The 27,712-nt window shown below is 49.1% G+C and overlaps 1 protein-coding gene across 3 annotated transcripts in view; it reads left to right on the forward strand.

Annotated features, from left to right (window-relative positions):
* Nucleotides 1–26,369, forward strand: part of PDE6D (phosphodiesterase 6D) — a 64,269-nt gene extending 37,900 nt beyond the window's left edge. The window contains exons 2-5 of one of the 3 annotated variants that reach the window (XR_001793659.4): nt 20,430–20,518; nt 21,086–21,211; nt 21,848–22,012; nt 25,822–26,369. Coding sequence is in view for 2 of the 3 variants with exons in the window: in XM_008259308.5 (XP_008257530.1) it covers nt 20,430–20,518; nt 21,086–21,211; nt 21,848–21,953; nt 22,766–22,907 (463 nt within the window). In the remaining variant the exon portion in view is untranslated. Of the gene's footprint in view, nt 1–20,429; nt 20,519–21,085; nt 21,212–21,847; nt 22,013–22,765; nt 23,021–25,821 lie in introns of those variants that run through there. The other 2 variants (XM_002712452.6, XM_008259308.5) reach the window with 2 other exon arrangements.
* The last annotated feature ends 1,343 nt before the right edge of the window (nt 26,370–27,712 follow it).

Raw genomic sequence — 27,712 nt, forward strand, 5'->3', positions numbered from 1 at the left:
CTGCCTGTCAAAAAATAAAAAAAATAAAAAATAAATAGCACCTGTATCTTCATCCCCCTATTCACTAGCTGCTTAATTTTAGATCAAGTTTTTAATATGTCCAAAACTGGGTTTTCCCGTCCAGATAGTGAAGTAATGGAGACAGAAGACCTAACACTGCAGGGTCTGTGTATATAAAGCATCTAATACAGGACTTGGCACACCTACTTTTTTTTTTATGTATCAAATTCTTTCTTTCTTTATGGTTTATTTATTTGAAAGGCAGAGTTAGAGAGAGGTCTTCCATCGGCTGGTTCACTCCCCAGATGACTGAAACATTTGGGGCTGGGCCAGGCTGAAGCCAGGAGCTTCCTCTGGGTCTCCCACATGGATTTGGGGCCCAAGCACTTGGGCCATCTTCTGCTGCTTTCCCTAGAGCATTTGCAGAGAGCTGGATCAGAAGTGGATCAGCCAGGACTCGAACCGGCGCCCAGATGCAGGCAACGGCTTAACCCACTACACCATAGTGCCAACCCCCACACCTGTTAAGATGTGAAATACATAATGTGTGAGGAAACAAGAGCTAAATGTAAAAAGTTTAAGGGAAAACAACAGTGCACACAGGCTAGTGAGAAAGGCTTTATGCTCTGAGATGCCAGTGAACAATAACACAAATACTAAGCTAGTGAGGACTTTGCTGTGTCCCAGGCGCTCTATTAGTTTTACATACATTGAATCTCACTGAATCTTCACAAAAATCATGGAAATATTTATTAGACTTTGGAGTTGAGGCATACTAAGCCTAAGAAACTCAGCCCAAAGTCACAGAACTGCTAAATGGCAGAGCCGTGATATGTCCAGGGTTGGGAGAGTCCATGCCTGTAGTCTAACCACATCGTGGATTGATAGGAGGAGAGAGAATGGAACAGACAGACCGTGAAAGAATGCTGGGAAATGGGGAAGAAAGAGAAAGGGAAAAGATGTTCAGGTGGGAAGTCAGGGTTGAGAAGCGCATAGAGAGGGTTTGTCACCAGCAGGACAGGCCAGCCGCTGACCTGCTGTGGCTGGAGCAGATGCTTTCTGAGGGGAGTGACCACCTCAGAGTTAAGAGATTTGGAACTGATCCAGGGCGAGGGAGAGCATTGAAAAGTGCTGCTCAGGGAGGTGACGTGAGCCACGTGCAACTTAAGGAAAACTCTGACTTTCAAGTAAATAAATAAATCTTGAAAAAAGAAAAGCAAGATTTCTCTGACATGGAAGTAGGAAGGGAGACAAAGGAGTCAGGAAGTTCTTGCAGAAGTCCGGCAATGTGGGAACCCGACAGTGCCCACAGTGCCGGGAGTGGGAACCCGACAGTGCCCACAGTGCCGGGAGTGGGAACCCCACAGTGCCCACAGTGCCCGGGAGTGGGAACCCGACAGTGCCCACAGTGCCGGGAGTGGGAACCCGACAGTGCCCACAGTGCCCGGAGTGGGAACCCGACAGTGCCCACAGTGCCGGGAGTGGGAACCCGACAGTGCCCACAGTGCCCGGAGTGGGAACCCGACAGTGCCCACAGTGCCCGGAGTGGGAACCCGACAGTGCCCACAGTGCCCGGAGTGGGAACCCGACAGTGCCCACAGTGCCGGGAGTGGGAACCCGACAGTGCCCACAGTGCCGGGAGTGGGAACCCGACAGTGCCCACAGTGCCCGGAGTGGGAACCCGACAGTGCCCACAGTGCCAGGAGTGGGAACCCAACAGTGCCCACAGTGCCCGGAGTGGGAACCCCACAGTGCCCACAGTGCCGGGAGTGGGAACCCGACAGTGCCCACAGTGCCCGGAGTGGGAACCCGACAGTGCCCACAGTGCCCGGAGTGGGAACCCGACAGTGCCCACAGTGCCCGGAGTGGAAGAACGTTAGGACCTGGGGGCTGTCTGGAAAGAGCTCGGGAAAGGCAGCGTCCAGAGAGCCAAAACCTCCTCAGGCAGTGTCGGCGCCAGAATAGCTTTGTTCAACAGCTGGAAACCTTAAGGCTTGCCTCTGACTCCGTGCCTCTTCTTCCCATAAACGTTGTGCACCTCCCAAAACAGAGTCCTTCGAGGGTCAGTCCTTTCTGGGCTCTCATGTCCTTGCCTTGACCTCCACCCAGGCAGGTCTCTCCAACACCTCCACTGCCCTGGCAGAAAGCCCTTTTTCATTGTTAACAAAAACCTGTATGCCCGGGAGCTGTCACAGAGCCTCCTGCACCCTGGGAAACCTGACTCCCCCTTGGAGGCAGCTGCCCAGGAACCCCCTAGGGAATAGCTGTCCTTGTCTAAGGGCCAGGCTCGGGCCAGCTTGACAGGTGAAGAGTTACATTGCCCTCATGTTTCCTTCAGCTGCTGTTCTTTGGAGGTCTTTATCCATTCGTCCTCATCTTAGAAGCGCCTTACATATTAGAGACCTTATCCCTTTGCTTGTCTAGTTACCTGGATTCAAAATCACCACCATCAGCACTTTTTAAGACTTACTTATTTGAGAGGTAGAATTACAGAGAGAGGGAGAAACAGAGGTGGTCTTCCATCGCTGATTCACTCCCCAAATGGCTGCAATGGTAGGAGCTGAGCTGACCCAAAGCCAGGAGCCAGGAGATTCTTCCTGGTCTCTCACATGGGTACAGGGGCCCAAGATTTTAGGCCATCTCCTGCTGCTTTCCCAGGCCATTAGCAGGGAACTGGGTCAGAAGAGGAATGTCCAGGACTAGAACCGGTACCCATGTGGGATGCCAGCGCCGCAGGCAGAGGCTTAACCTGCTGTGCCACAGCACCAGCCCCCAGCACTTTTCTCCACCTCAAAACTTTTATTTCTCAGGATGAGAATAATCCCCTTGACAACAGAGAACAAGAAATAAGAAGTCCAAAAACTCCTTCTCCTGGCCCTTCCTGCAGTTTCTCTTTAATTCCACTTGTTTATGGAAATCTTTAATATGATGTTACAAGGATACTTCAAAAAATTCATGGAAAATTGGATAGTAATTTTATTTGGGTGCAAAAACTTTTGAAATGTGTCTTGTTTTTCATAATACGTACTTTTTTGTTATTTTTCTTAAAGATTTATTTATTTGAAAGGTGGAGTCGTAGAGAGAGGAAAGACAGTGATCTTTCATCCACTATTTCACACACACACACCCCCCCAAAATGGCCACAACAACTGGGACTGAGCCTAGCCAAAGCCAGGAACCAGGAGCTTCCTCCAGGTCTCCCATGTGGGTGCAGGGACCCAAGCACTCGGGCCATCCTCCACTGCCTTCCCAAGAGCACCAGCAGGGAGCTGGATCTGAAGTGGAGCAGCCAGGACTCGACTGGTGTCTATATGGGACGCTGACACTGCAGGCCATGGCTTAACCCGCTATGCCACAGCACCGGCCCCCATAATATGTACTTTCCATGAACTTTTTGAAGACCCTGTATATATAATTTCAATGTTTTGAAAAGATAAAAATAAACCTATCTTTTTCTTTTTTTATTTTATTTCATTTTATCTTTAAAAAGATAATAGGAGCTGGCGCTGTGGCATAGTGGGGATAAACCAGTAGATGGAAGACATTTCTCTCTCTGTCTCTACCTCTCTCTGTAACTGTCTTTCAAATAAATAAAATAAATCTTTTTTTTTTTTTTTTTTTTTTTTGACAGGCAGAGTAGACAGAGAGAGAAAGGTCTTCTTTTACCGTTGGTTCACCCTCCAATGGCCACCACGGCCAGCACACCGCGCTGATCCGAAGGCAGGAGCCAGGTGCTTCTCCTGGTCTCCCATGGGGTGCAAGGCCCAAGTACTTGGGCCATCCTCCACTGCACTCCCGGGCCACAGCAGAGAGCTGGCCTGGAAGAGGGGCAACCGGGACAGAATCTGGCGCCCCGACCAGGACCAGAACCCGGTGTGCCGGCGCCACAGGCAGAGGATTAGCCTAGTGAGCTGTGGTGCCGGCCAAAATAAATCTTTTTTTAAAAGATAAGACTAAATTTATCTTTTAATTGTATTTTTTCATGAACTTTTTGAAATACCCTTGTACTGAAATATCATTTTCTCTGAAGCCAGGAACCAAGAACTTCTGGATCTCCCAGGTGAATTGCAAGGATCCAGGGACTTGAGCCATCTTCTACTGCTTTCCCAGGCACGTTAGCAGGGAGCTGGATTGGAAGTCGAATAGCCAGGACTGGAACTGGAGCTCATATGGGCTGTTAGTGCTGCAGGCAGCAGCTTAACCCACTTGTGCCACAGCACTGGTCACTTTTCTGATATTATTAATGAAAAAAGTTGAGTGATAATGCTTTTTTTTTTTTTTTAAGATTTATTTATTTGAGAGGCAGAGTTATACAGAGAGAGGGAAAGAGAGGTCTTCCATCCACTGGTTCACTCCCCAAATAGTCACAACGGCCAAAGCTGGGCTGATGCGAAGCCAGGAGCCAGGAGTTTCTTCTGGTCTCCCATGTGGGTGTAGGGGCCCAAGAACTTGGGCCATCTTCCATTGCTTTCCTAAGCCATTAGCAGAGAGCTGGATTGGAAGTGGAGCAGCTGGGACTCGAACTGGCGCCCACATGGGATGCCGGCACCATAAGTGAAAGCCTAACCTACTGTGTTTTAAGCACAAGTGAAGGCCATAAAGAAAAATGCATCCTCTGAGTCTTGAAATGTTGTCTTAGAAGCGAGTGGCCAGGGGCCGGTGCTGTGGCGAAGTGGGTTCACACTCTGCCCTGAAGCACCGGCATCCTATGTGGGTGCCAGTTCGAGACCCGGCTGCTCCACTTCCAGTCCAGCTCTCTGCTATGGCCTGGGAAAGCAGTAGAAGATGGCCCAGGTCCTTGGGCCCCTGCATCCACGTGGGAGACCTGGAAGAAGCTCCTGGCTCCTGGTTTCAGATCGGCACAGCTCCGGCCATTGTGGCCAACTGGGGGGGAGTGAACCAGCGGATGGGAGACACTCTCTCTCTCTCTTTCTCTCTCTCTCTCTGCCTCTCCTCTCTCTGACTTTCAAATAAATTAATAAACCTTAAGAAAAGCAAGTGGCCCTCTGGTATGGATGTACTTATGGGTGTCTTTGGCTGCCTTTTTTTTTTTTTTTAAGATTTATTTATTTATTTATTCATTTTAAAGAGCAACAGAGAGAGAGAGTGAGACAGAGAGAGAGAGATTCCTTCCACTGGTTCACTCCCCAAATGCCTGCATTAGCCAGGGCTGGGCCAGGTAGAAGCCAGGAGCCAGGAACTCCATCCAGGTCTCCCACATGCAAGGCAGGAACTCAAGTATGTGGGCCATCACCTGCTGCCTCCCAGGGTGCACACTGGTAGGAAGATGGACCTGAAGGAGAAGCAGGGCTCCATCCCAGGCACTCCAGTGCAGGATGCAGGTGTCTCCAAGCTGCCGCTTAACCCATTGTGCCACGATGCTCACCCTACTTTTTAATTTTTTTTTTAAATATCCATTTATTTGCTTGAAAGGCAAATAAATCTACAGATTCACTCTCCTAATGGCCTCAACAGCCAAGGCTGGGCCAGGCTGAAGTCTGGAGCCCAGAACCCCTTCCAGGTCTTCCACATGAGTGACAAGAACTCAAGTACTTGGTCTGTTGTCCACAGCAAGCGGGACTTGAACCGGAGCTCTGATATGGGATATAGGTGTCCCAAGCAGCAGCATAACCCTCTGCGCCACAGTGCCAGCCCTGAAACTTTTTAAACTTATTTTTTAAATAATTTTAGACACATAAGAAGCTGCAACAATAGCAGAGTGAATCTGCATGTACCTTGGTCCAGAGTTCCATGATGATAGATAACATCTTACATAGCCATGGTATAATATCAAAACTAGGGGATCCACATTGGCACAGCACCATTAGCCACTGTTTTACCTGGATAAAATGCTCTATGATTATTCTGAGTGTCAAGGAGCCTGCTGCTATTTAGCTTTTACCTCCAGCCAGGCCCAGCTTTAGGCAGAAAAAGAATAAAGTGAGAAACCAAGCAAAGAAAACAGGGACACTTAGTGGACTTCCCTGCCAGCAGCAGCTCTAAAGAATTTCATTTTATTCCTTCTTGTGATGGACAGTTCCATGCTCCCCAAGTAGCCAACCAAAAGTGTCAAGACACTGCTAATTACTCGTTCCGTTTGGTCTGGCGTGTCCCCAGTTTTACCCTGTTTCCAGGGAAGGAACAGAGCCAGGTTAGGCCGGGGAGGGACTCCATGGCCTCTGCTGTTGTTACCAGTCAGAACACACCCTGTGGCCCTCCCCTGTGGCTGCTGACTGAAACCATGGGAAATAATGTCGACAGGAACAAATTGACAGAGCCACCTCTGCCAACTCTTGCTACCGTTATAGAATTTCATGCTCTCTTGGTTGTATGGAGTTAGTACTGCTGTGTTGTTTCAGATGCAGTTAGTTTGGTCTTAACCCTTGCTTGAGGTAATATTGAACATTTATGTTTGTTGTGAAGTGCCCTTGATAACAACCATGATGCATTACAAATTCTTTGGCTTTACAGGGAAAAAATGAAAAAAAAATTAATTGTATGAAGAGATCAGAGAAATTTTTTTTTTTTCAAAGTAGAGGTCTTGGGGCCGGCACTGTGGTGCAGTGGGTAAAGCCGCTGCCTTTAGTGCTGGCATCCCATGTGGGCGCTGGTTCAAGTCCCAGCTGTTCCACGTCCGATCCAGCTCTCTGCTATGGCCTGGAAAAACAGTGGAAGATGGCCCCAGTTCTTGGGCCCCTGTACCCACATGGAAGATCCAGAGGAAGCTCCTGGCTCATTGCTTAGGATCAGCACAGCTCCAGCCATTGCAGCCATCTGGAGAGTGAACCAGTGGATGAAAGACCTCTCTCTCTCTCTCTCTCTCTCTCTCTCTCTCTCCCCCCCCTCTCTCCCTCCCTCCCTCCCTCTCTTCTCTGTGTAATTCTGACTTTCAAATAAATAAATCTTTAAAAAAAAAAAAAAGTAGAGGTCTTGGGGCCAGCACTGTGGCACAGCGAGTTAAAGCCCTGGCCTGCAGTGCCAGCATCCATTCAAGTCAGCTGCTCCACTTCCCATCCAGCTCTCTGCTACGCCCTAGGAAAGCAGTAGAAGATGGCCCAAATCTTTGGGCCCCTGTACCTGCATGGGAATCCCAGAATAAGCTCCTGGCTTCGGATCAGCTCAGCTCTGGCTGTTGCGGTCATTTGAGGAATGAACCAGCAGATGGAAGACCTCTCTCTCTCTGGCTCTACCTCTCTCTGTAACTCTGTCTTTCAAATAAATAAAATAAATCTTTAAAAAAAAAAAAAGTAGAGGTCTTGGGGCCAGTATTATGGCACAATTGTGTTTTACACCAAAATAAGCTCATCTTTTAATTCCTTTTCCATGAACTGTTTTTTTTTTTTTTTTTAAGGTTTGTTTATTTATTTGAAAGGCAAAATTACAGAGAGAGAGAGAGATCTCCCATCCACTGGTTCACTCCCAAAATGGCCTCAATGGCTAGGGCTGGGCCAGACCAAAACCAGGAGCCAGGATCTTAATCCACCTGGGTGGCAGGGGCCCAAGCACTTTGGCCGTCTTCTGGTGCTTTCCCAGGCACGTTAGCAGAGAGCTGGATCAGAAGTGGAGCAGCTGAGACACAAACTGGTGCCCATATTGGTAGCCATTTAACCACTACGCCACAATACCGGCCCCCATGAGCATTGTGAAGTACTCTTATATGAGTAGCACAAAAACTGCAGTAGATTTTCTGGGAATTACTGGTTTCAGATGAATAAAACCAAAGTCGAACATTAATTATTACAACTTCATTTTCAGTCACTTTTCCCTTATTGAAGATTACGTAAAAAGACAATAAGATGATATGTGCTTTTATTAAAGAATTTGAAATAGTTCAGGAGATATCATTTGTGGGCTTTTCATATAACAATCATATATTATTTGTTATTTATGAACCAGAACCCAGGCAAGTTAAATGACTTTATCTCAATACATAGCTGCCAGGTAGTAGAACATGGACTACACGGCAGGTCTGTTCTGCCCTAAGCCAATTGTATTTGCCCCTCCCAGCTTTGCCTTGCATCAACATGCCCTCTGGTCTCCTCTCCCAGCCCCACCCAAACCAAATTAATTCCTAGGACTCCTATGTAGCGGTCCCAAGAAAAAATTGTAAAAGGTTTATTTATTTGAAAGGCAGAGTTACAGAGAGACAGAGATCTTCCATCTGCTGAGTCGTGTCCAAATGACTGCAATGCTAGTGCTGGTCCAGGCTAGAGCCAGGAGCCTGAAACTATCCAGGTCTCCCACACAAGTGTAGAGGCCCAAGGACGTGGGCCATCCAGTTTTCCCAGACATATTTAGCGGAGAGCTGGATCAGAAGTGGAGTAGCCAGCTGCTCATATCAGATGCCTGCCCTGCAGGTGGCAGCTTAACCTGCTGCACCACAATGTGGGCCCCCCAAGTAAATTTTTTTCTCAGCTTCACTCACCAAATAAGTATTTTTAAGCTATTGCTTAGTGTTGAAATATTTTCATGTTGGAGATAAAAACTTGGGTATCTGTCGCTCCCCCATTCGCGGAGGAACGACACTGGACCCTGTGCTGTTCTTTTGTCTGCTCGACTGTCGCTCCCCCTCTTCGTGGAGGAACGACACTAAACCCTGCCTAGGCTTCATATCCGAGTCACGGCACCATTATGTCGCTCCCCCTCTTCGTGGAGGAACGACACAGGACCCTGCGCTGTTCTTTCGTCTGCTCGGCCCTCCCCGGGTTTGCTGCTGGTTCTTCCCGGGTTGGCTACTATCCCTTCCACCTCCGTGGAAGGGCAGTTCCCCCTGGCCGCATTCCCCACTTCCGCAGGGGAGCGGCACACCGCCGGCCGGCTTTCTCGGGGGGCTGCACAGGTTCCCTTAGATGTTCCCCATAGATGTTCCCCGTGCATGCCGTTTCTCTCCTCCTTTATAGTCCTCCTCCGCCAATCCCAACTCGGCTGCCCACACGCCGAGTACGCTGCTCTCCAATCAGGAGCAAGTCCTACAGTTAATTGGTTGAACTGGAGGCAGCTGTGCGGAAGCTGTTTACTTCTCTCCCAGCGCCATATTGTGGGAGAGCAGATGCATAGAATAAGTCTTAATTCCAGTAACTTAGTCTAGTCTGAGCTGCTCCCCACAGAGGAGAGCAGATGCATAGAATAAGTCTTAATTCCAGTAACTTAGTCTAGTCCGAGCTGCTCCCCACACTCGACCCTTCCTGGTTTGCTGCTGGTCCTTCCCGGGTTGGCTGCCGACCTCTCCACCTCCATGGAGGGGCGGCTCCCCCTGCCACTTTCCCCGCTTCTGCGGAGGAGCGGCACACCGCCGGCTCTCTCGGGGGCTGCTCAGATGTTCCTTCAGATGTTCCTGGTGCATGTTGTCTCTCTCCTCCTTTATAGTCCTCTTCCACCAATCCCAACTCTGCTACCCACACGCCGAGCACGCTGCTCTCCTCCAATCAGGAGCAGGATCAGCTCCTGCAGCTTATCAGTCAAACTGGCGAGAGGCAGCTGCGTAGAGGTTGTTTGGTCTCTCTCTCAGCGCCATATTGTGGGAGAGCAGATGCATAGAATAAGTCTTAATTCCAGTAATTTAGTCTCAGTTGCTCCCCACAGGTATCGGTATTTGATAATAAAACTAACTGGACTCATGTAGATGAGTGAATAAGAAAAGGGAAGAAGCTTAATAGTTGGAGTGCTCAGTCTCCTTCATCTTTCTCTTCTGCCCATCAGTTTCATACCATTCTATGAATGCCACAACCAAATGCAGCCGTCAATATTAAAGAGAAGACTGTGGGCTCTCATCCCCAAATCTCCTGAGCCCCTTTTGTTCCGTCCTGTCCTGGCCCTGTCTCCTGGTGGAGTTGTATGTGAGCATTTCCTTTTTTTTTTTTTTTTTTTTTTTGACAGGCAGAGTTAGATAGAGAGAAAGGTTGTCCTTCTGTTGGTTCACCCCCCAAATGGCCACTATGGCCAGTGCGCAACGCCGATCTGAAGCCAGGAGCCAGGTACTTATCCTGGTCTCCCATGGGGTGCAGGGCCCAAGCACTTGGGCCATCCTCCACTGCACTCCCGGGCCACAGCAGAGAGCTGGCCTGGAAGAGGGGCAACCGGGACAGAAGCCGGCGCCTCAACCAGGACTAGTGCCAGCGCTGCAGGCAGAGGATTAGCCTGGTGAGCCGCAGCACCGGTGGAGCATTTCTATTTATATCTCTTTTTTAAAAAGATTTATTTATTTATTTATTTATTTAAAAGGCAGAGTTACAGTGAGGCAGAGGCAGAGAGAGAGATCTTCCATCCTCTGGTTCACTCCCCAGATGGCTGCAACAGCCGGAGCTGAGTATTTTTTTTTTCGTTGTCTTTTCCTTGCTTCACTCCCTGCCTGTGTCTTTTCCTCCCTCTCTGTGTGTCCCTGTCCCGTGTTTGTCTCTTCTCTTTGCCTTCCCCATTCCCTCTCACTCCACTCTCTTCCTTTATCATAATTTCAGCTGGCCAGTGAGGGGCTGGCATTGAAATCAGACATGACCCCCTAAAATTCATACAAAAATGTGGCCCCTTAAAGTTCCCCAGAAGCACCATCTGGAGTGCCACATGTGCTACCAGAATTTGGGGTGCCATACGATTTCACCTTATGCTTATTAATAAATCCCCAATGTTAATAAGCCCGAGAGGGTTCTTGCCTAATATTTAGAGAAGAATTCTAAATACCAGCACAGATAAACAAGGCAGCATGGTACAGTCTAAGCCTTTATTTAGTGAGAAAGGTGCATAGGAGAGTGAGGGCTTTATCTGAGAGAGAGGTAAATATGGGTTCATACCAAGCACCAGGAACCAGCCACGCGGAGGAGCATCTAGGCCAAGAAGCCTAGGGCAGATGGCCCAAAGGCCATGCGCCCTGGAGGCGCAGGGCTATAGCAAGCCCCCTCCTGGCAAGAGGCCAGGGCGGAAGCAAAGGGGCCGGACACACCGTGTCCCAGGCTTTTAACCCACTTCCAAAGGGGAGTGGTTAATTAACCTGATTGGCTAGTGGGCACCCAGATGTGGCTAGGAAGGGGGATGAAGTCACACAGGGGCGTGGTGAAGGTGTGGTCTTCCAGCTCACAAACCTAATTGATTTAACCTGTATGCCTGCCCACTTCATTCCCCCCTCAGAGACTCCATCCCCTTAATCCTAAGGGGAGTTGATGGACGTCGAATCATCTCTTCTGTAACTGCTTCCAGCTTATGAGGGGTGTAGTGCAGGCCCTGCCTGTCCAGGGTCTGGAAGTCTCTGCCTATCCTTTCCAAAAAATTTGCTCTGTGAGCTGGAGCAGTCTCAGTCACTGCCAACGTCTGTGTCCCCTGCATGGTCAGTTGCTCCCAGAAGTCAGGTTCTGAAACATAAATTAATTAGCAAAGGCAAAACTGGAGCAAAACCAATTGTAGGTGGGGTGCCCCTTTAGATGAAAACAGCATATCTTACAGATTCCCAGATAGTGGGTAGTGATAGGCTACCCTTATGTAGATTAGAAACCCATTTGGCTTGAGTATAGAGAATTATAATAGAAGAAGTCATTAGGTAGCTTTATTATCAATAACAGTTCCCAGGGATAATCAAGAAAGGCAGGTACAGCATGTTTGCCTTAAGAAGACAAAGGCAAAAGTTTTACTTATCCTTTTTGCTTTGAAGTACTGAAGGTTTCTGATTGGCTTATTGGAACAGTCAGGCATGTCTTTCGTATTCACCTGTGAAGACTTAAGAGGTAGAAATTTAACCCTAATTTCACGGAGGTAGTCATGTTCAATAGCACCTGGTAAGTGGCACCTGAAGTGGGCAGGCATACAGGTTAAATCAATTAGGTTTGTGAGCTGGAAGACCACACCTTCACCACGCCCCTGTGTGACTTCATCCCCCTTTCTAGCCACATCTGGGTGCCCACTAGCCAATCAGGTTAATTAACCACTCCCCTTTGGAAGTGGGTTAAAAGCCTGGGACACGGTGTGTCCGGCCCCTTTGCTTCCGCCCTGGCCTCTTGCCAGGAGGGGGCTTGCTATAGCCCTGCGCCTCCAGGGCGCATGGCCTTTGGGCCATCTGCCCTAGGCTTCTTGGCCTAGATGCTCCTCCGCGTGGCTGGTTCCTGGTGCTTGGTATGAACCCATATTTACCTCTCTCTCAGATAAAGCCCTCACTCTCCTATGCACCTTTCTCACTAAATAAAGGCTTAGACTGTACCATGCTGCCTTGTTTATCTGTGCTGGTATTTAGAATTCTTCTCTAAATATTAGGCAAGAACCCTCTCGGGCTTATTAACATTGGGGATTTATTAATAAGCATAAGGTGAAATCGTATGGCACCCCAAATTCTGGTAGCACATGTGGCACTCCAGATGGTGCTTCTGGGGAACTTTAAGGGGCCACATTTTTGTGTAAATTTTAGGAGGTCATGTCCAATTTCAGCATGGGCAGTGGGTCTGTTCATTATCGAAAAGTTGGGCAGTCGGGTGGGGACAGGGTGCAAAGCAAAAAAAAAAAAAAAAGATGTTGACTGTTTCCATTTAAAACTAACTAAGACTCCCAGAACTAGTATACTGATTCCAAAAATTCTAGAGGCTTGTTACAAAATACTTTAAATCCTTGTACCCCCTTTCCTACATTTGTGTGTGTGAGGAAACTGGCACAGTTTTAGCCAGGTGGCCACATGGCCCAACCTGTGGTCAAGCTCCACCCGCATCCTAATGGGATTCGGGCTCCTGCTTCCCTGCCCGCCCTCGGGCGAAGTTTTAAAAGGGCCTGTTCCTGAACACATGCTCTCTTGGTTCTTCTCTCTTGGCTCCTCTCCTCCTCTCGTCTCTCTTCTCTCTCCTCTCTGTCTCTCTCTTACAGTCTCCTTTTCTCTCTTTCCCTTCGCCGCCCTTTCAACAGCGTGTCTTAAGGAGTACCCCATTCCTCTACCTGGTGTCTCCGGTCCCCAGGCCTTCCCTTCCCACACTCCTCCCGCCCCTCACTGCCTCCTCAACCTCAGCTCTGTCCCCAGCTCCTGCCCTGGCTGCATTTGAGCGTACCTATTCTTTGAGATACAGGAGAGAGGCCAGCGTTGTGCTACAGCAGTTAAACCACTGCTCGTGACACTGGCATCCCATATCAGAGCACCAGTTCAAGCCCGGCTGCTCCTCTAACAATCCAGTGTTTCTGCTGATGTGCCTTAGAAAGCAACAGAAGAGGGCCCAAGTGCTTGGCCCTGCCACCCATGTGAGTGACCTGAATGGAGTTCCTGGTAACCATTCGAGAGTGAACCAGTGGACGGAAGATCAATCTCTCTCCTCTCTCTCTCTCTCTGCCTTTTCTTTTCTTTTCTTTTTTTTTTTTTTTTTTTTTTTTTTTTTTTTTTTTTTTTTTGACAGGCAGAGTGGACAATGAGAGACAGAGAGAAAGGTCTTCCTTTTCCATTGGTTCACCCTCCAATGGCTGCTGCGGCCGGCGCGTTGCGCTGATCCGAAGCCGGGAGCCAGATACTTATCCTGGTCTCCCATGTGGGTGCAGGGCCCAAGCACTTGGGCCATCCTCCACTGTACTCCCGGGCCACAGCAGAGAGCTGGCCTGGAAGAGGGGCAACCAGGACAGAATCCGGTGCCCCAACCGGGACTAGAACCCAGTGTGCCGCAGGCAGATGATTAGCCTATTGAGCCGCAGTGCTGGCCTCTCTGCCTTTCAAATAAATAAATCTTTTTAAAAGTAAGATATAGGGGCTGGCGCTGTGGCATAGTAGGTTCAGCCTCTGCCTGCAGTGCCAGCATCCCATGCGGTGCTGGTTCATGTCCCAGCGGCTCCTCTTCCCATCCAGTTCCCTGCTGGAGGCCTGGGAAAGCAGTGGAAGATGGCCCCAGTGTTTGGGTCCTTGCATCCACGTGGGAGACCCAGAAGAAGCTCCTGGCTTCAGATCAAGCCCAGCTCCTGCCATTGTGGCCATTTGGAGAATGAACTAGCGGATGGAAGTCCTCTCTCTCTGTCTCTCCCTCTCTTTGTAACTCTCTCAAATAAACAATAAATCTTTTTTAAAAAATAAAATATAAGAGAATTCAAGTAGCCTTCCACGCTGAAGTAAGGATCCCCCATTCTGCCAAATGTCTAGGGAATGTTCACTTCCTTTTTCCACCTTTCCTAGGGCTTAATACTTTGCATACTATTGGCTGTGCCCCAAGCTTATTTTTAAGCTGTCTTACTTTTACATATGCGAGTGCTTCTTTAGGTGAGCCCAGTTCTAAATTAGAGGGGACAAGGGACAGCCTGTGCTGAGCAGGAGGCTTCCTGTTGTCTAGGAGTGTTCCTTTGTGCTCATCCCGGGTCTAAATCACCAGGGAGCTTTTAAATGAGAAAAGACCTAGCTGACCCAGAGGGTGGTATTTATAAATAGTACCCAGCCCCCCCTTTCCCCTTTAAAGCTTGTCCACCTAATCCTCCTCTCTCAGGATTGGAAGTGACTTGACCTTTGAGTCTTAAAACTTGGGCTTCTTTTGTCTGAAAAATCTAGCTAGCCAAAAGCTATTGGAACAAAAATGTTTTCAGCCAGAGGGCCTTGAGACACCAAAGTTTGCCTTTCCTTTCAACTATTCCCAGCTGAATGTTTCCTCTTCTGAGGACAGCTTTGTTGCTTTCAGACACTTAGCTCAGTCATTTGTATTTCTTTATTCAAATGGGCTATTAAGGGTTTGCATTTTTATGATTTATGATTTTTATGTTTCCCCAAATGGTGTTGCTTCTCCACAGGGTACAAAGAGCCTTCCTTTTCACCCCTAAAATTAGAGCTTGGAGGGGCCGTAGGAGCCAACATCGGTGGATGGGAATCTTTGTATTTCTCTAATTTTGTGTTATTTATTGAGGATAACATCTTACAAGTCTTGTTAGGATTTAAAATGAAGCACATAATATAAATATTGACAGGTAATTTCCAAGATTAGTACATGCAAGAGAAGTGAATAATTAAACTGGCCAGCGATATTTGTATAAAATGTATTTTGCTGCGTCCTTAAGCTGATGGTTTATGAAAAGAGACAGGTGTGTAGTGGTGATCACATGTTTAGCTGCTTCTCTCCCCTGCTCTAAAATGGAAGAATCCTAAAATCACTGTCTACTAGGCATCAGAAGACTCTAAAGCTTTCTTGATTTTATCACTTAATTGAAGAGTAAGCCCTGGTCCCATGCTTTGTCTTTGCTCACCTGGGCCTGTGGCAGTACTGCTTTTTCTGCAGGTTGCTAGTTCTGATCCAGCTGTGGCTTTGTTGGGGGACTCCTGTTTCTTGCAGTACCTGTGCTAGAATTGTAAGGCCCACAAAACACCAAACCCCGGAGTAAGGGAAAGGGTTTATTGGGGGAAACCGACAGACCCGAGGGAAAGGGCGAAGAAGGATAAAAAGGACACGTGTCCGGGAAACGGGTCCTGATATCCATTTTCCAGGGGGGCATAGGGAAGTTGGAGTAGCAAATCCCATTAGGGTGAGGGTGCAGCTTGACACCAGTGGTTGGACCATGAGGTTTAGGGCCAAGGCCTATCCTGCAACTGGCGACAGGGGCCAGGGCCTAAGATGGTGTCTGGGGTTAGGTGGCACCACAAGTAAGGCAGCGCCATTTGACTAACAAGAATGCCTCACCTGCCTGTGAGCCTGGAACTGCACACGTAGCGTTAGCTTTGTTTTGTTTAGTTTGAGAATGACGCCCTGCATTGCCATATTGGGTAAAGAGAATGGAAAGCCCGTGCAGAGCAAGCGGAAGAAGACAGTAAAGCCCTGAGCTTGGAGGTCCAGACTGTTCTAGGTAGACACGAGTTCAGGGGAGGCTGAGGGAGCAGTCCTATGTGTTGTTTCCTTCTACAGCCAGGGAAGCTTTCTGTTCACGAATAGAGATGGCAGGCATATTTGTAGCAATAAAATAGTAGCACATGGGACCCGCTCAGTGGGTTAAGCCACCACTCACATCGCCAGCATCCCTTACTGGATACCCATTCTTTTTTTTTTTTTTTTTTTTTTTAAGATTTATTTATTCATTTGAAAGTCAGAATTACACGGGGGGGCGGGGGGGGTCTTCCATCCGCTGGAAGTAGAACAGCTGAGACCAGAACTGGTGCCCATATAGGATGCCGGCGCTTCAGCCCAGGGCATTAACCTGCTGCACCACAGCGCTGGCCCCCCCATTCTTTTTTTTTTCCTAACATTTATTTTTTTTCTTTATTTGAAAGGCAGAGTGACACTGAGAGAGGGAGAGATCTTCCGTCTACTGATACCCTCTCCAAATGGCCATAACAGCTGGGGGTGGGGCAGACCAAAACCAGGAGGCGGGCGCCGCGGCTCACTAGGCTAATCCTCCCCCTTGCGGCGCCGGCACACCAGGTTCTAGTCCCGGTTGCCCCTCTTCCAGGCCAGCTCTCTGCTGTGGCCAAGGAGTGCAGTGGAGGATGGCCCAAGTGCTTGGGTCCTGCACCCCATGGGAGACCAGGAGAAGCACCTGGCTCCTGCCATTGGATCAGCGCAGTGCGCCAGCCACGGTGGCCATTGGAGGGTGAACCAACGGCAAAGGAAGACCTTTCTCTCTGTCTCTCTCTCTCACTGTCCACTCTGACTGTCAAAAAATTTAAAAAAAATAAAAAAACAAAACCAGGAGCCTGGAGCTCCTTCTGGGGCTCCCATGTGGGTTCCAGGGCCCAAGTGCTTGGGCCATCTTTGAGGCTACAGGGTTACAGGGTGCCATTGGGAAGAGAGTTTGGTTGCCAGACAGCCAAAAAAAAAAAAAAAAAAAAAAAAAACCAACATGTTAATTATATTAATTCTAGAGCTCAGTATCTACCTTTTTACTTTTTAAAATGTTTGTATTGGGGCCAGTGCTGTGGCATAGTAAGTTAAGCCTTTGCCTGCAGTGCCAGCATCACAGATGGGCTCTGACTCAAGTCCCAGCTGCCCCACTTTTGATCCAGCTCCCTGCTAATGGTCTGGGAAAGGCAGCAGAAGATGGCCCAAGTCCTTGGGCCCCTGCACCTATGTGGGAGACCTGGAGCTGTTTACTTTGGTGCAAAATTTTTTGAAAGGCATGCATAGATTTTTCATAATATGTATTTTCCATGAGCGTTACATGAGAGGCAGAGAGAGAGTGCTCCCATCTACTGCTTTGTTCCTAGATGCCACACAAGCAGGACTGGGCTGGGCTGAAGCCAGGAGCTAGGGAACTCAGTCCAGGTCTTCCGTGGGGGTGGCATGAACCAACCACTTGAGATACCGCTGCTGCCTCCCAAGTCTGCACCAGCAAGAAGCTGGAATTAAGAGAAGAGCTAGGGACTGCTGTTAGGTTTGGAATAGTTCTGGCCTTTCACACCCCCAGAAAGGAGAGACGGAAGAAGGAGACCGACCTCAACAGAGACAGGTTGCTTTATTGAAGCAAAAAGGTGGGGATAGTCTTCAAAGACACTGTGCACAGGGTGCAGGTAGAGCTGTTTTTATCTGGTTAAGGAGGGAATTTGCCAGTGCGGGGGTGGGGGTGGGGTTAGGTATTTGAAGCCTCAGGGAACTTTCCTCTTGTCTGGTTCACAAGCTGCCCTGTGCAGTTTATCTGTTTTGCCAGTTGCTTTGCAAGGAGTCCGGAAGGGTCTGGTTTGGCACCAAGGGTCTCAACAAGAGGGAGGAACCAGGGGGTGGAGGGGTTAGGGAAAGGGCAGCATGCCCTTTACCGGCACCTGTGGTGTAGTGGGTAAGCCCCGGCATCCCATATGAGCACCGGTTCGAGTCCCTGCTGCTCCTTTTCTAATCCAGCTCTCTGCTATGGCCTGGGAAAGCAGTGGAAGATGGCCCAGGTGCTTGGGCCCCTGCACACACGTGGGAGACCCAGAAGAATATCCTGTCTCCTGGCTTCCGATTGGCTCAGCTCCAGCCACTGCAGCCATCTGGGGCATGAACCAGCAGATAGAAGATGTATTAAAAAAATAATAAAAGCAGAACTAGTTTTCAAACCTAGGCACTCCAGGGTAGAGTGCGGTCGTCTTAACTGCCACACCAAATGCCCACCTACTCCTCAGGGCGTTGTTTGAAGACTCTGTATTTTCAATTATGTTTAGCCAATTTAATTGGAATTTATCTTGATTTTTGTGTGTGTGTATGTGAAGCTTTATTTATGTATTTACTTGAAAGGCAGAAATAGAGAGGAGAGAAATCTTCCATGCACTGGTTTACTCCTCACATGACCGCAACAGCCAGAGCTGGGCCAGGCCAAAGCCAGGAGCCAGGAGCGTCTTTCGGGTCTTTCCACATGGGTGCAGGATATGCTGCTTCCCCAGGCGCGTTAGCAGGGAGCTAGATTGGAAGTGGAGCAGCCGGGACTCGAACAGGCGCCCATCTGGGATGACAGCACTGGAGGTGGAGGCTTAACCTTCTACACCACAGCAATGGCCCCCATCCCTATCTTGATATTCCCAAAGAGCACTATGGCCCTGTCCTCAGCTTCCCACTGTGAGATGTGGTATTTGGTTTTCCAGCACGGCACACCCAGATTATTGTTCTGGAACTATAGCCTGCATTTCTCTCATTATGGCTACGTCAACACTTTGCAGTAAGGCCATGCAGTGTACCGTGACTACTTTTTTCTTCCAGTACTAGCTTTGGTTTTTCCCAAATATCAATAATTATATTGTGTTTCAATTCATTTGCTGAGGTTTTCTGTACTTTGTACTTAATTTGACCCCCAAATCTCTCCTAATGAAATAAATATCCCTTCCACATAAACATGTTAGCTATTCCGTGAACTTCAGCTTAGAAACAAACCTCTCCCTGTGCTTCTGCCCTGCTCCCGTCTGGACACGGGGCCAGTAGGCAACGACCTGTTGTCTTGGACCTTCCTCCACTGTCACTTGGGGTCTCCCTTCCCCAGCTTCTTGTATTAGGTTCCCATACTGTCTTCCTTGGTTCTCCCAGTCATGTTGATGGAGTGTGTATCATCCTTAGTTTATTGAGACAATAAAATTTTTTTTAGTTTGTTTCAGGAATCATTTCTCTGGGAATTTTAAAGGCACTACTCGATTTTCTATCTTCCAGGAATCTGTTAGGAAAACAGGTTCAGAATAGAAAGGAGGCAGTATATGAATTTACAGCCAGACTGCATTTATTCAGAGAAAATAAATGCGCAGAGGTGGGTGACCAACTGCCCATGTGCACACTGATGGAACACGTGGCAGAAGGCCCTGACCACAGGGGTCGGGCCTTTTTATATTTTAGGAGGGCTGGGGGTGGGGGGTAGGGGGCAGCAGGCGGAGGTGAAGTCCTGGAACTGGTCTTTGAAGTGGCCCTGAGGGGTGGGTATGAAGGCAATAGGGTGTGAGACCCAATTGAGATTTAAGGGCAAGGAATACATTCCAGTGTTTATCTGACTTTTGGGCAATGAGCCAGAACGGCTTAAGGCTTATGTCTTTGTTCCATCAATTTCTCTTTAAAAAAAAAAGTCTCATTCTGATTTTTTTTAATCCATTCTGACTTTGACTGTTATCTAGTAACTTGTTTTCCTCCAGAAGGAAGCTTCTCTTTATCCTTGATGCTTTGCAGATTACTGCAATATGACTTGGGCATTTGCTGGACACTTTGAATGTGGGGAATTTTTTTTAATTAATTAATTTAAAAGGCAGAGTTACAGAGAAAGAGACAACTCTCCCATCCTCTGGCTCACTCCCCAGATGGCCTCAGTGACCAGGGCTGGGACTGTTCCACACTGAAGCCAGGAGCCCAGAGTTTAATTCGGGTCTCCCACCTGGGTGCAGGGGCCCAAGTACTTATGAAGTAAGCAGGCATACAGGTTAAAATTGATTAGATTTGTGAACTGGAAGACCACGCCTTCACCACGCCCCTGTGTGACCTCATGCCCCTACCTGATGCCTTTGCCATGCCCCTGTGTGACCTCATTCCCCTACCTGGCCACACCTGGGTGCCCACCAGCCAATCGGGTTAATTAACCACTCCCCTTTGGAAGTGGGTTAAAGCCGGACACGGTGTGGCTCCTTGCTCCTGGTTCCTGGCTGCTGCCTGGCCCAGTCCTGACCATTGCAGCCATCTAGGGAGTGAACCAGCAGATGGAAGATCTCTCTCTCTCTCTCTCTCTCTCTCTCTCTGCTCTCTTCTCTCTTCTCTGTCTGTAACTCTGCCTTTCAAATAAACAAATCTGAAAGAAAGAAAAGAAAATGTGTAACATGAAAAAAACTACACATGTATTTCAAAATTTGTATATCGAAATAAACTTACATTTTAATTCCTTTTTTCCACAAACTTATTGAAGTACCTTCCTTGTGTGTTGTAAATAGAACATCTGGTCTCTGCTTCTGCCTTTAGACATCTTCTGGACTCCTCCATTCTGTCTGCTTAGCAGTTTGGCCGACTTGCGGAGAGAGAGGAAGGGCAGACATGAGACACCAGAGTACTGCATAGGATCGTTCTCAGAGCTTGTTTTCCTTAATCAGGCTTGATCAGAAACTGGATGAACCTGCGGGATGCAGAGACAGGGAAGATACTCTGGCAAGGAACTGAAGACCTGTCCGTCCCTGGGGTGGAACATGAAGGTACTTTGTGTGTGTAGGGCTGTGACCAACACCAGGACAGAGCCTGGGCAACGGGGAGCTAAGCCAGCGCTCACCTAACAGGGGGTGAGCTCCCAGGACACAGCTGCTGGTTCACGTTTTGTTGCCATTTTTGTTCCTTTTTACATTTCTTTTATCCATTTCCCAAAACCCATTTTGTACTGAAATTTTAGCATTAGAAAATACCTCCATATATAAACTAAGACCTCAATTTTCTTCCCCAAACCTTGCATTTTTATCTCCATGAAGTAAAAGAAAAACTAAGAGGTTGAAACCAACAGAGTGGAATACAAAGATAGCCCAGCGTCCCTGGGCCCGAGGGCAGCAGCGGTGAGGCCTGGGGTGACTAAGCTGGGCTCCCCCAGATCTTCCAGTCAGAGGCCTCTGCCTTCCACTGAGAAGCGCAGTGCAGTTCCCAAGGCACTGTCAGAAATGGCACATGCGGAATATGTCCCTGCATGAGCTGTAAGGGACGCCCGGAAACTAGAAGCATCGTAGGCATGTGGATTTTATGTAGAATGGCTTCAACCTTTCTTTTTCTCTTATCAGCCCGTGTCCCCAAGAAAATCCTCAAGTGCAAAGCAGTGTCCCGAGAGCTGAACTTCTCTTCAGCAGAGCAAATGGAGAAATTCCGCCTGGAGCAGAAAGTTTACTTCAAAGGGCAGTGCCTAGAAGGTATTGCATACATGCGTATGGCCCTGCATGTCTGAGCGCAGGGCGGTGGGCGGCAGGGCCAGCGGGCAAGGCAGGGCTTCCATACCTCTCCTCTCACGTCAGTTTGTAGTAGGACTTCAACACCCTGCAAGACTGGGGACCCCCAGTCAAGCCAAGCCAAACCAGGCCACCACCAGGGGCTTCAGGGTCTGGCGCTCGGAGCCTGGCTGTGGGCGCATGGTTCGGCACTGCTCTGGTGTTGCCGTGTGGTCATGGCGGCCGTGGCCATGAGCAGGGCTGCATGCAGTGCTCTGCACACAGTCTCCTAAGGTGGACCTGGCTCTGCCACCCTGTGCTGAGTCCTCCCCGTGGCGTAGACGAGGGCACCCAGGCACCTGCAAGCTAAAATCCCAAGGGAGAAGGCTACTTCTGGTGTTCACACCCAGCCTCGCATCCTGCTGGCTGGCCCTGGGCTGCAGACGCCAGCGCATCAGAACCCACACTTACTGTCCCTTTTTATGCCTCTGATCTGGGAGGTTTCTGGTAGCTTCCTCTGGTGGTTCTCGGGGCAGGAAAGGCTCATCTTACAGGAAGGAGACAAAGATCCCTAAGTTTTACGTGGAGGCACCTGCTCACCCCAGCTTTTCCTTCCTTCAGAATGGTTCTTCGAATTTGGCTTTGTGATTCCCAACTCCACAAATACCTGGCAGTCCCTGATAGAGGCAGCACCCGAGTCCCAGATGATGCCAGCAAGCGTCCTAACGTGAGTGCGCAGGTCTCAGGAAACGGTGAAGTGTGTCTAGAAGCAGACATCCCAGGCAGGTGGGACTCCTGGTTCTGTTCAGTGAGCAGGGAACTGGGTTGAGCTGTGATGGGAAGAGAGTATCCAGGGTATCCTAGTTTACTGGTTACTGACCTTTGTCTTATGAAAAAGACAGCATGACAGAGAGAAAGAGTCCAAAACTTTGGATTAGACCTAGTTGTAAAGTCCTGGTTCACCCTGACCAGCTAAGTCATCTTGGGCAGGATGTACTGCACTTCTGTGAGCCTTCGTCTTCCATCTCCACACACGGCGTGAATACTTCTCTCCCACAGAGGTGTGGTGAACATAAAATGACGTGGTATGGAAGGAAGCTGGTGTTTAATAGACACCAGATCCGGGGCAGGTGGGTGGCACAGCAGGTTAAGCCACTGCTTGGGACCCCATTCCCACATCAGAGTGCCTGTTTGAGTCCTGGCTGCTTCACACGCCGATCCAGCTTCCTGCTGAAGCACCTGGGAAGGCAGCAGGTGATGGCGTGGGTTCTCGCCACCCATGTGAGAGACCAGGATGGAGTTTCTGGCTCCTGGCTTTTTTTTTTTTTTTTCTTTTTTTTTTTTAAGATTTTTTTATTTATTTGAAAGAGTTACACAGAGAGAGGGAGAGAGAGGTCTTCCATCCAATGGTTCACTCCCTAGTTGGCCACAACGGCCGGAACTGCACCAATCTGAAGCCAGGAGCCAGGAGCTTCTTCCGGGTCTCCCACGTGGGTGCAGGGGCCCAAGGACTTGGGCCATCTTCTACTGCTTTCCCAGGCCACAGCAGAGAGCTGGATCAGAAGTGGAGCAGCTGGGACTAGAACCGGCGCCCATATGGGATGCCAGCGCTTCTGGCCAGGGCCTGAAGGTTAACTCCTGCACCACAGCGCCAGCCCCATGGCTCCTGGCTTTGGCCTGACCCAGCCTTGGATGTTGGTGGGCTTTTGGGGAGTGAACCAGCAGATGGAAGATCGATTGCTGTGTCACTCTGCCTTTCAAACAAATCGAAAAATAAAGCTTATATATACCAAATTCATTCTAATTTCTTCCCTTTCCTGATTGTCATGCTTTTGGTGTCTCTGGACTTGGGTTTCCTTTTCTGGAATCTGCTAAAGTCCCAATTCTGGCTTAGAGGATACTGTTTGGGTACAGTTTCTCAGAAAATAAATTATAATCTAATAGTAGTGCTTTCTGCTCAAAGAAATGTCTGAAAGCATAGTAACTGCCCACGTGCCATCTCTCAGGAATTGATGTTAGTCTTCCTCTAGTGCTTCAGTGGTGGGGCCTGACAGGGAGCCCACAGATGACTGTACTATCGGATCATCTCTTTCAGGAGGCTCTTTGTGAAAGCCACATAGAATTTGTAAATAGGGTGTTTTTTTTAATAGCTTTTTCTCTAATGGATTTTTTTGGAGATTTATTTATTTATTTGAAAGAGTTACACAGGAGGCCAGCGCTGTGGAGCAGCGGGTTAGAGCCCAGCCTGCAGTACCAGCATCTCATACGGGCGCTGGTTTGAGTCCCGGCTGCTCCTCTTCCAATCCAGCTCTCTCTGTGGCCTGGGAAAGCAGTGGAAGATGGCCCAAGTCCCTGGGCCCCTGCACCTGTTTAAGAGACCCGGAGGAAGCTTCTGGCTTTGAATCAGCCTAGCTATGGCTGGGAGTGAACCAGCAGATGTAAGATCTCTCTCTCTCTCTGCCTTTCTGTAACTCTGAGAGATCTTCCCTCTACTGGTTTACCCCCCAAATTGCCACAGTGGCCAAGGCTGTGCCAGACTGAAGCCAGGAGCTTCTTCTGGGTCTCCCACGTTGGTGCAGGGCCCAAGCACTTAGGCCATCTTCCACTGCTTTCCCAGGCACATTACCAGGGAGTTGGATTGGAAATGGAGCAGCCAGGTCTCTAATCAGCGCCATATGGGATGCTAGTGTCACAGGTGGTGGCTTTACCTACTGTGCCACAATGCCGGTCATAGTTTGTTTGTTTTTGTTTTTGTTCGAGTGATAGAGATTGGCTGGCAGGCAGGCAGACTCACTCCCCAGCTGCTCACAATGGCCAGGGTTTAAGCGAAGCCAAAGCTGGAGCTGGTAATTCAACCCAGATCTTCCTTATGCGTAGCAAAGATCCAACTGCTTGAGCCGTCACCTGACGCCTCCCAGGATATGCATTAGTAGGAAGCTGGAACTGGGACCGGAGTGGGGACTTGAACCCAGCCTCTCCCACGTGGAATCCGAGGGTCTTAACCAGCATCTTAACTGCTAGGCTAAATGCGTACCCTAGTAGATTTAATTACAGCAGAATATATTTTTATATTCTGTCAGCCAGTCAGATGTTGATTACCTTATTTACCCGTTTAACAATTAATTACAAGCAGAAATGTACCTACTAGTTATTAACTATTCTGGAAAAGTACCGAGTAGTATAAAAGGGCATTTTATTTGTGTTTATATTTTATTAATCTTCATTAGACTTCTTCTTGGTCAGGCCTGATTTCTTTCAGGAAATAAAACCAGGAAGTCTGTGATAACATTGTTTTAATGTCTTTATAACTACGTATTTACCTATGTGTATGCTATGCTATGGTTTGAATACATTTTTCCCCTGAAACTAATGTGGTGGTGTTGTGAGGTAGATTTTTTTTTTTCTTTCTTTTTTTCTTATGATTTATTTTATTTGAAGGCAGAGTTATAGAAAGAGAGAGGGAGAGACAGAGATCTTCCATCTGCTGGTTTACCCCCAAAATGGCCACAACAGCCAGAGCTGGGCCAGATGGAAGCAGGAGCCAGGAGCTTCTTCTGGGTCTCCCACACGGATGCAGGGGCCCAAGCACTTGGACCATCTTCTACTGCTTTCCCAGGTGCATTAGCAAGGAGCCGAATCAGAAATAGAGCAGCTGGGACTCCAACAGGCACCCATTTGGGATGCGGGCGTCACAAGTGGTGACTTAACTGCTATGCCACAGCACCAGCCTTGATAATGTCTTTAAGTCACGTCTCACTTTTCAGAGCCCCTAAAACATGATAGTTTGTAGAAGCCCACAAAACAGCTGCCCTTAACTCAGCTCAAGAGTGGTTTGGTGAGGTCACTGAGAAACCCCCAAGGAAAACGAATCACAGTGCAGGTGCATTGTTTTGGCCCCTTTCGTTGCAAGCCACAGAAACAGGCTCTGACTATTAGTTGAAGGAGGAAGGGGACAACCTGGGACAGCTTGGAAGATGCAGGGCAGGAATCCATGGCGCTTTCCTGGAGGAGCGGGCGTGGGAAGGACCCTGCTCAAGGAGAGAGTCTGACTGGCCCAGATTGGTCCTGGGCCCACCCCTCGGGCAAGGAAGGGAGGAGCCACTCAGCTGATACCTGGACTGGAGGAATGGGGAGTGTCCCCCAAATGGAGAGCAGAGTGCTGTTACCCAAAGTCAGGAGAAGAGAAGCAGACACGCCAAACCCCAGCTGTCCACTGTAGCAGGCATGGTAGGGGGAGGCACCACGCCAGGGTCTGCAGGCTTCCGTGCGTAATCCAGCCGGCACTGTCCGCGGAGCCGGTGTCCAAAAGTCAGGCAGTCAGATCCTCGCGCTCCCTGCGTGCAGGGCCTGCCAGCAAGGCCTTCAGAGTACCCCCGGGACACGCACTGGCTTGAGGGGCTAGCACCATCACGTAAGTTAGACATCACGTGAGGCTTCCAACCCCATCTAGGCCAGGATTTGGGAGTTCAGTGTCCCCAGGCTGAGGCTCTGGGTGAATACGGGTCCAGCGCAGCCAGAGAGAGACTGGTGTGTGGGAGTGGAATCTCGTGCCTAACGTGCTCACTCTCTCACCCTTTTTCTCCCCCTGCTTCCAGTGGGAACGTTATCATAGAAACAAAGTTTTTTGACGACGATCTTCTTGTAAGCACATCCAGAGTGAGACTTTTCTACGTCTGAGAGAAGAATGTGTGTGCATTTCAAGATTTGGGGGTCATGGGAGGGAGGAGGAAACTACTCTTTTTTCCTCCACACCTTTGATTTTTGGCACTTCACCCCTGATTCCCTCTATGGCAGAACCCACCTGCGGCCACCAGGGGACCAGCTCAGTGTAGGTAACCAGATGGCTTTTTTCTCACTGACCAGACTAAACACCCAACCCCAGACCGAGGCAGGGGCCGTGCCTCGACTACTTCCCGTGCAGACACGAGGGAGGACCTACCACGAGCAGATGCCTACCTGCTGCCTCCCTGCCTCTTCCTTGGGCCCTTGGTTTTGGAAAACTTCGTATTCCTGACCCACGCCTAGTTTTTTCCTACCATTTCTATTTCATACATTCTCATACACTTAACTTGTAAAATAGACTGATATTATTATTACGGATTGTAATTAAAACAAATGAATTAAAAAATTCCTGCAGTCTTTAGCATGGCATTGCTTTTCTCTCTCCTCCTTTCTGGGGCTTGAGCCTGCCCCCGTGACCGGAAGAAAGAGATTTCTCAGAAGGAGGATGACAGCTGCCTTCTAGTGTGGGCATCAACTGGTCCGTCTTGTTCCTGCATGCCTCAGTTGCCACCTTCCATGAATGGGGAACGTACGTGGACAAGACCCATGACCTTGACGTTAGTCTTTGAAACCTGATGTTCAGTGGTTCTCATCCGCAACACACACACACCCTTGGTTTGCTGCTTTTAACTTTATCCATTCCTTTACAATGTTCGTTTGTTCAAGAGGTTTCCAGAAAGGGTAGAAGTTCTCGGTTTTAGAATAGGGACTTTTGTCCTGTATCCCCCGTGAGAGACTAGAAGTTAAACAGTGACCCTAACTGCAGGACGACAGAAAGGCGTCTGGGCAGGGGGAGGCCAGGCGGCTCTCGGGCAGTGGTCAGAGGAGGCCGGCGGTTACCTGGGCTGCACTGTCAGCCCTAACATACAAGGAAACCATAAAGATCCCCTTTTTAAGGAACTCCCCTGTGAGCTACTGGTAACCTTCACGGTCCTTTATAAAATGCCAACAATTACAAGTTTCTTTTTCTTTTTTTAATATTTACTTATTTATTTGAAAGAGTTACAAAGAAGAAGAGCCAGAGACAGAGATAAAGAGAGGTCTTCCATCCACTGGTTCACTCCCCAAATGGCCACAATGGCTGGGGCTGGGCAGATCTGAAGCCAGGAGCCAGGAGCTTCTTCTGGGTCTCCTATGCGGGTGCAGGGGCCCAAGGACTTGGGCCATCTTCTGCTGCTTTCCCAGGCCATAGCAGAGAGCTGGATCGGAAGTGAGCAGCCCATGTAGGATGCCGACACTGCGGGCAGAAGCTTAACCTTCTATGCCACTGTGCTGGCCCCAAGGTTACCAAAGTAGCAAGGTCTGAGGTGACAGAGCAGGAGAGGCCGCTGGGGACACAGCTGTCTCCGGTGTCACCCGTGCTCCCAGATTCCTGCCCCGCGTCTCTGCCCCTTGCCTGGATCGCCTACAGCCGGGGTGGGGAGAAGAGGCAGGAGGTTCCTGGTGGCCAGCGCTGCACGCGGGTTCCATTCCTCCTGGCACACCTGGCGTCTTCCAGGGCTGTTTACCAGATACCAAAGAGCGCGTGAGGAAACACGGTGGTAACAGTCGGTTTCCTTTTGCCTTCTGGAAATGCCAGCTCTCTCCGCAGAGTGTACCCAGCTCCTTCCCTTTTCCTGAGCCCTACCTGCTCCCCAGAATTCCGCCCCTGGGGGTGGGGGTGCTCCCAGAGGGACGGGGCACATTGTAGGGAAGAGAGGAGTG

This window comes from Oryctolagus cuniculus, chromosome 3 (genome assembly GCF_051225735.1).
Source record: "Oryctolagus cuniculus isolate XC-2025 breed Fujian yellow rabbit chromosome 3, ASM5122573v1, whole genome shotgun sequence".
Taxonomy (NCBI): Eukaryota; Metazoa; Chordata; class Mammalia; order Lagomorpha; family Leporidae; genus Oryctolagus; species Oryctolagus cuniculus.